The 8,963-nt window shown below is 38.1% G+C and overlaps 1 protein-coding gene across 1 annotated transcript; it reads right to left on the bottom strand.

Moving 5' to 3' along the window:
- Positions 1 to 4,519: 4,519 nt before the first annotated feature.
- aqp10a (aquaporin 10a) lies at positions 4,520 to 8,963 on the bottom strand (the record flags this gene model as incomplete). Its single annotated transcript, XM_080500469.1, has 6 exons — positions 4,520 to 4,694; positions 5,469 to 5,686; positions 5,779 to 5,897; positions 6,008 to 6,145; positions 6,521 to 6,647; positions 8,880 to 8,963. 6 exons carry the CDS (start codon positions 8,961 to 8,963, stop codon positions 4,520 to 4,522), a joined length of 861 nt encoding a protein of 286 aa, XP_080356595.1.

Consider the following 8,963-nt stretch of genomic DNA (forward strand, 5'->3'; position numbering starts at 1 on the left):
AATATTATCTTGATCTTTATTCTGTTCTCATTGCAACTTCAGTATTTACTGTCATAACTTTAGTAACTAAAGTACATCGTTTTAAGTTATTAAAAATACTTGACTAACAACTATTCGTACCTTACTTTAGTAAATAAAGTAGAAAGTTTTAAGTTATTAAAATACTTGACTAGCAATAATTTGTACCTTTTGCAGGGTTACTCAAAAACAAATAAGACACAATATAATAAATAAATATATAAATAAATAAAATACATTAAAATGTAAGATATTTGGCCTTTCCATTTTTAACCTAATCAATAATAATGAGAATACAAATTAAATAATGAAGCTCACTACCTTAATGAAAAAATTTAATTAGAATATATAGTCATATTTTGTTTAAACTATATTATAACTATCATTGGGCATTAAAGTCAAAAGAATGAGTTAAACTGACTAGAATGGCAATGCTGGCATTTACAAGGGTTTACGTGTTTTCAGTTTAGTTGGCATTAAAAAAATATTTTTTTTGTTAAATTACTTTAAAACAATGGCTGCACGGGACAACCTTTTTGTGTGTTTGCATTTAAGTTATTTTAACTTAATTTGTTTATAAGGATCTGCTGTTAGGTTTTACAGTGCAGTTGGTGTTCTTCAGATGCTTTGAGATACACTGTACCTGGACGAATAGCAATACGTAGGTGTGTTTTATTTTCCATTCTGCCAACCATGTCAAGCTTATTGAATACTACAGAGTGCAACTCCGATGTGTGGCGAGCCCCGTGATTGCTTTATTGAAAACCCTTGTATTATCAGAATATCGTATGACGAATATTTATTCAACTGCTCACTTTTTGCAGTCGTCATCAGAAGTAAAACGCAGCTTGCACTTGACTAGCTTTAAACTGAATCAGCCCCCCTCCAACCTTCAAGGTCAAGGTAAATGTAATTTAAAACCAAGGGGGACACAAGGCAGATTAAGATGGTAAAATAAAACAAAAACATATATAAAATGTGCACAGACAGTGGTTTCTGGAACTGTTCCTGAATCAGTCCAGATCCAACTGTTTAACCTGGACATCACCAAAACATTAACTCTGCCACAGTCCAAATACTTTTTAAATGTGTTGCTGCAATCAAAATTAGCTGGTTATCTTTCATTAATAGTCCAATTTCTCAAGTACAACATCTGATGCTGTCCGTGACCTGGGTCTTTGAGAATTCCAAATCATTCTGACCAATTCTTTAATTCAATATTTGCACATCACACAGTAATTGGTATATTCACATCATAGCCTTCTAATGCCAACGTGACAATTTTATATATTGATGGGAAAGTTGTTATCAAAGTAAAACAATAAATCCAACAAAGTTCAATAAATAAGCTTTAAGTCTGATCTCCAGTGGTTTTTCATTGGAAGATTTTTCATTATGATGCAAGTATGTACTTCTATAATGGAATTACAATTTAGCATGGATCCACTGGCATGTAGGCAAGAATTGTACCCCTGCACGAGAAAACATTCTGTCAAAGAAACGTTTGATAAATGTGTGGCTGTAAAGAATGAATGATTTGAATACACGTTTAAAATATTTTTCAACATGAGTTTTTGCGACACGATATTAAAAATAATAAAGGAATTGATGGCAACTTGGTGTAATTTTATCATAGGGACATCCCTCATCACTTTATTCTGTATCATGCACTTAGTCTTCGAGTGACTTATGAGAAACCCACAGTGAGATATCTAACTTTCGTTTTGAGTTTGGGAAATGCTGTGACAGATACCAAGAGCCACTGGGGTTAAAACTAACAGTAGGTAGATAAACCGTGCATCACATTGGTGCAGTAATAAGAGCAGAGGACTTCACAGTGAAAACCGAGACACACGTCAATATTTCCAGCTGATACAGTGAGGCAGACACATGCATGTGAGGCAGATGCTCTGCAGGCTCTCTTCCTACCTTTGTTGCAAGTCGGCGCTAGAAACGTGTTTGTTCCGGGGGAATCCTGGAAGATCCAGCCGCCCAGGTCATGGTGAGGTGGAGATATAAGGCCACAGAGGTGGGAGGGAGGCTGGGGAAGGCACAGGGGATGTGCACCGTGTGGAGGTGAGAGAGGGTTTGGCTTCAGAAACAGAGAGAGAGAGAGAGAGAGAGAGAGAGAGAGAGAGGGGGGGGGGGGGGGGGTCACTTCCTTCACCTCTTGCACCTTTGCTTGAACTTGCAGCTCTAAAGAAGATGTTTTACTCAGGATATCTTCTTTATCATCACTGTTATAATAACTGCATCACTGCTTATGTGATCACAACTTCATCATCATTTTACTGAGGAAATGTTTCTTTCTTTTCTTTCTTTTTTTTATGCTTGAACCGATCACAATGATCAGTTTTGTTTTGTGTTATACCGCCCTCTATTGTTCTATCAGCGTTCTCTCCTCCAGTGCATTCATTCATTCATTCATTCATTCTATACAACAGGGGTGTCAAACATATACAATCTCTGGTGTGACAGCGATGAGTTAAAATGCTGAAATAAATTCCATGGAAATGACCTCTGTTTCTAATTTATTCACAGTGAATTTCAGTGGAACAAACTAGACAGTTTGCATTTCCTGAAGATAATGCAACTGTGCATGCTGAGGCAGAATGAAGCTGAACTGTAATGCTGGTGAAGCTGAAGGAAGTGGTGAGCGGCCTGGAAATGTTCCAGAGGAAATTTTGTGCGTCAGCCTCTCGCTGTCGACATCCTTCGATCTCAGCGTCTCAATGGCAACAGACGCTGATCTCCTTACATTTACGTTCATCTCCTCCGTGGGGTGCCTCTCCCATCCACTTTGTATGTGACATCTTCTCACTTTTTGGGGGGAGATTTTTTTCAGGAAGAGTTGGCAAGAGCTAACAAAAGTCATAGCAAACTATTCCTGCACATTCTGCACGTTTCAATGTGCTTTTTTGTGTTTGTGCTCCCAGTGGACGCTGATCTCCTTTTGTCTCCTCCATGAGGTGTGATCACCTTCTCTGCAGAGTGGACGATACACTTCAGCCTGAATGGTTCTTTCTGCAGTGGCTGCATGTGTATCCAGCAAAGTAAGACTTCATGTCCGAGTTGGTGATTTTTCAAAGTTAACCTCAGTGACTTTGGTGCTTTTGCATTTTTCAGTTTTCTGTTGTGAAAGTGCTGAATATAAATTTCACTTTGCCTTCATTTATTTATTTATTTTTGCTAAATGTATTTTCAATAAGGAAATGGAACGGAAATCAGGAAAGCTCTCGCTCCATTAGACTCCCCTTGGGTACAGAACTATGGCAATAATGATTGTCTATATATTTTTTTTTACCAGACAGTTGATACACAGAAATTCCTTCGTCTTTTTTGAACAATTGATTTCTCTTGTACAACAATGTGTCTGTGCCTACATGTGACGCTACTTGAAGATTTAAAGCTGAAGCCAGTTGTGAGGTAACTTAACTTATTATCGTGCTCTTTGTCTTTATTATGTATTCATGTGATGTACAGTTATTTATATTTGTCTTTTACAAAGAGTTATTTCAATTAATTGCCTCAGTTCTTCTTATGTGCTGAGTCCTGAATTATTTCATGTAGTGTGCAATGGACAGGTTAATTCATATTATTTATGATAGAAAAGTTTGGGGTTTCAATTTCGATTTATTTATTTTTTTAATCAGAAAATATATTTCAGAAAAAGTCTCTTATCAATTGGGGGAAACTGTAATACAGTGTTGACCTTTTAGGACATGTACCAAAGGTTCCAACAAATGATTACTCCGTAATCCGTTCATGTCACAAGTTCTTTTATTACCTGCATTGCCAATCGAACTCAAGAGACCAAAGCAATCAAAAACACTGATGAAAGGATTCACAATTACAGGCCGGCAGGAGATGAAGAGCCGTGTTTTCTGAAGAGGGTCACTGAAATCACCTTCTCCTTTTCTACATGATCCAACTTATTCTCACCAAGACAAGCATTCATAAATAAATATGGGAAATGATAAAACAATGAACAGGGGTCAACACTCATAACAAAAATATTTTTCAATAAATATCAAGAAAGACATATTTTTACATTATAGAAGTGAATGTTGGTATGGGTCAGTGTGAGCGTATTAGTGTATTATAGCTTTACAAGGAATGATGACATATGACTATGAAAGTTCAAACATTTGAACTGCTTTCACCTCTACCATACCTTTACCGTGTGGAACAGCTCCATCATTAAACATGATAGGCTGTATTTATTTATCACAGATGAGAATGAGATGATTATATGTTAGCGATAAGGCGAGGAGCTGGTGAGTCTGTTTAAATGGTTCAGGATTCCCCTTCATTACCTGTTATTGGAGCTGCGTGTCAGGCCGGACAGAGGACAGAGGTGAAGATTACACGCTGGTGTTGGCAGCGACAATAAACGTAAAAAATATAAGGAACAATTCCTGAGGGGGGGAGGAAATCCCCTCTTTATTGCCTTTGGACCACATTTATCCAAAGCAGCGTTAAAGAACATGAAGCCTTTATGTCAGAGGGCAAATTCCTGCTTCACTTTGCCACTGACGGTGGGGATGTCGGCCATCTTCTCCGGTAGGTCGGGGTCAGGCAGTTGCCAGTCAATGAAGATCAAATACATGCATGAACCTAAAATGGCTCCGACATTGGGAGCCACCACAGGAACCCAGAACCAGTAGTTGTAACACCTGGAGAAAGGATTAACCACATTAACATGGTGGGGAGGTTAAAGAACACCACAATTACATGTTGGCTTCAACATTTCATTGTAAATAAAGCAGTGGGATGCATTTTCCCAGCAATATCCAGTAATCGACATTTTCTGGTGGAGTCAAAACCACAAGTCAAATAATTCCGACTCATCACAATGTGTATCTGCCAATTGTATTGCTCATGCTTTACCAGGATTTTGGGATTGTAGCTGTTCTGCAGTGATTCGATGACTCACGGTCGACTCATTACCGGCACAATCACTGAACGCCAAACATGTCAACATCACCTCATGCAGGGTTTAACAAATTTTTCTTCTGCAGGGAATTTTCACTTCAGATCGCCTCCTTTTCTTTTGAGGCTGCTCCTCCTAAGGTTTTAATTCAGAGTGCCTCACTGGCTCGTATGTGTTGTCTTGAGCTTTTGAGCGAAGAAGATCGGTGTGAAAAAAGTATCTGTTTCTTACATTAGTTGTAATTCAGAAGGTATTGCCACAGTTGTCTGGTTTGCCTGGCATGTACTGAATGAAGCCCCTTGTGTCCGGGGCTGGGGTTGTTAACCAGGTATGTGCAGAGGGAGCTCAAAATGACTTCATGGACACTCGAGTGTTAAAAGGTCAAAAGTATCGAAAACGATTTCCCTTTCTTAATGTCATGGTATCTGGTTGGACTTGTGGAACTCCACGTTCCTTGACTGGACAATGGTGTTTTCGTGCCGCGTATGTACAATGTATAGTAAGATAAGACACTTACGTAAAGACCTCAGTCCCCCAGCCTGCAGATAGTGTGAACAGGCGCGGCCCCAGGTCTCGTGCAGGATTTATTGCAGCACCACAGTTAGCTGACATTGACATGGAGATCCCCAGAATGATAATTCCCACGACAGCAGGGATGAGGGCTTCGGGAGCGGGGGTGTTCCTCTTCTCACCCAAACCCAGGATGCACAACATCAGCAAGCCAGTTCCTACCACCTGAAGAAATTACAGTTCATTACTTTGATAAATTAAATGAAGAGCAGTCATTTAGTCGCACTGGGAATAAAGATTGAGGCAGTAATTCGAACCTGATCGAGGAAACTTCTCTCCAAACTGAGATATTCTGAGGGATACGTGGCAAATATAGATGCAGTTTCATTTGGGCCGTACACCGTCAGAACTCCTCCACTAAACTCCATTATAGCGTCTGTAACAGATCAGAAGCAATGTAGCATTCAGTATGGATCTATACAACTGAGGCAGTGGTGATATAATAAGATAATGAGATATTTTGTAATGCACCAGATGTATACAAACCATAGTAGACCAGATAGACAAGTCCTGAAGCTGCATAAGCCCCCAGCAGCTGAGACAGGCTGTAAGGCACCAGGTTTCGCCAAGACGTCTTCCCCAAAACACAGAAACTCAAAGTCACTGAAGGGTTCAGGTGAGCTCCTGAGGAGAAATATTTGACAAGCGGGGAGAAGTCATTTAAAAGAGATGATTGTGGACAAAAAATATCACAATATCAGTAAATAGTGCTGTAGGGACAGTGTTCGATCATCAGGCCAAGGAAATACCTCAAAGAGCTGAGTAATGTGTCTATTGAGTCCTTATATGAGTTAATAACGGCAATTAAAAGTTTGAGTCAAAGTGTGAGTCAGCAGAAATCATATTCTTTTAGAGTTGGGATGGTCTGTATGTATGTATGTATGTATGTATGTATGTATGTATGTATGTATGTATGTATGTATGTATGTATGTATGTATGTATGTATGTATGTATGTATGTATGTATGTATGTATGTATGTATGTGTTTGTTTACTCACCTGTGATCCCCTTGGTGAGATACATGGCAGACATGACGCCCACAGCGAAGGCCATGTTGACTGACAGAAAGTCGCCCTTGGTGGATCTGCTGGTCTTTACCTGCGCCGCCGCGGCGAGGCCGAAGAGCTTCACGGCAGATGGAAGAGACAAGAGTCAGAGAAAGTCGGTCCCCCAAAAAGTTAAAAGAAACGCTTCATCTGTCAATGTGTTTTGATTCCATCTGAATGATTAATTTCTCTTTTCACTGTCTTATCCAAAATGAAATGACAAACTCTATGACTCATGTTCACAGGTGTCACAAACAAATGCAGACTAACTACATTCACGTCAAAGAACAGCAGGACTGATGCAGGTTTTTGGGCTGAAAAACACCACGAAGTACTGTGTTATATACGAATTACAGGCAGTATTGGGTTAAGCATCGGCCTTGAACATCAGTTTCACATCTTGGTTGCATCAGGTGTGAAAAAGAACAAACTCTATGATGCAAGTTGAACTGACTGGCGATCCCTGTAGAAGGGAGCAGGTGACTGTAGATCAGCATCTGGATTACAAGTTAAGGCCATATTAACATCCGAGCGACGTAACAATTAGAGAATTAGAGAGAAAAGTAATCACCTTCTCTCTTAACAGACTTTCTGAGCTGTCAGTGTGGTGCAGGTCAGTTTAATGATTAATTCACTCTGTTGAAGTTATATTGTTCAGTTGGAAGACAAATGATGGAGCATACATGTCATTTTGACTTCCAGCTGACGTTACATTACGGATTTAGAATTCAAAACGTGTGTTTTTGGTCAATGTGTGGGAATCAGTCATTATTTCATTTCATTTTTTTTTTTTTCAAATGAAAGAGCTCAGTTGAATGAACTCCTGCAAGTGGGAGATCTAGAACTCACTACTTTAAAAAAAAAAAAAAGGAACAGTAAATTAAGTATTTACAGCAAGAAGAAACCATCACAGACCAGCTGAGGTAAACTACTGATCATCTATTTCATGATGTGAAAACAGTTGTGCTGCAAATTATTTGGCCCTTGCCCAGCTTTAAAAAATTTTTTTTTTGACACGATAGGTAATTTGACTTGTTTTAAAAGTTATTCACTTATTTTTAGTTCTTGATTTTAGAGTATTATCTTCAATCTCAAAAAAAAAAAAAAAAATCATCTTTCAAGATTCCTTGTCAGGTAAAATTTACTTACTGCATGGACAAATAATTTCACTAGTTTTAAGTAATTTTCTTCTCAAATTTAGTGTTTATCTTATATTTGGGGCTACTCTATCACATTATAGTCAAATAAATGTAGTTCATAAGTGAATAGTTATATATAAAATAACAACAATGACAGGAAATATAAGAAACACTTAGATGTGCCGTCTTTGAATTTGCATATTTTGGGGGTAAATTATTGTCTGCACTTGGTTTAAAACTATTGTTAAGGTGCAATAATAAAATGCATTATAATGTATAATCATAATATTTTGTTCTCTTTAAGTGTTTACTGTTGGGACAATAATTGTGAAAATTTCACTGACATATATCAAAATTGGAAACAAACATGACAGTGACAAATATCTGGTCATAAAGCCAAATTAAAAACAAGTTAGATTTGAGAGTTGTTTAGGTTAATGTAACATTATTTTATTTTATGTTTATGTCTTCAATTATGTCATAACATTGTGGAGTGGTTAGTACCTTTAAATATAAAGGATGACGTGTTTGTTATTGAAGAGACTGAGAAAAGGATGAGATTGTTTGTCACGCATAAATTTGATCCATCGGTCATTTGTGAGATCCTCAAATGTTCTTTCAGAATCGTGGCGAAGAACAATGCTTCCCAACTGACTTCTCTCGTAATCCTTTGGACAAAGCTTTAAAATGCATGATGAATCTCTTGACCGCGGGCAAATCGCCTGCTGTAGATCACTGGCAACAACATGTCATGTCTCATTCCATTCAAGTCTTTCATTCATCAAATGCATTTGGTGAAGTCTTGACAGTATTCCTGGATTATCTGGTGAAGAATCCCAAAGATCACATACTGACTGCAAGAATCTAACCTGAAAAACAGCTTAACCATAAATGGCACCTGTTGCTCATTGCACCTGACTCAAATGCACATTGTAAAGCTATTTTCAGATGGTACGCACTCTTTTTTTTTTTTCAATATAAAATATGTTTTTAAACAATTTGCTTCTGTGGCTATGCGTTATCATTTAATTGCTTTTCTATAAGTTGATTTTCTTATCAAGTCACAGACATATATCTCACTTCTAACCCACTTTGTCGCTACTTGTAATGATGGCTCCAGAAACTGACCGAAAGCTCTGAAATAAAGCAAATTAAACTTGAATGTGACTTACCAGTAAGACAAAAGTTCCCAGGAACTCAGCCATACACTCTCGTATCATGGCATTCCTCACTCTCAGTGAACGCAGCTTCGACAT

This window comes from Blennius ocellaris, assembly GCF_963422515.1.
Source record: "Blennius ocellaris genome assembly, chromosome: 8".
NCBI lineage: Eukaryota > Metazoa > Chordata > Actinopteri > Blenniiformes > Blenniidae > Blennius > Blennius ocellaris.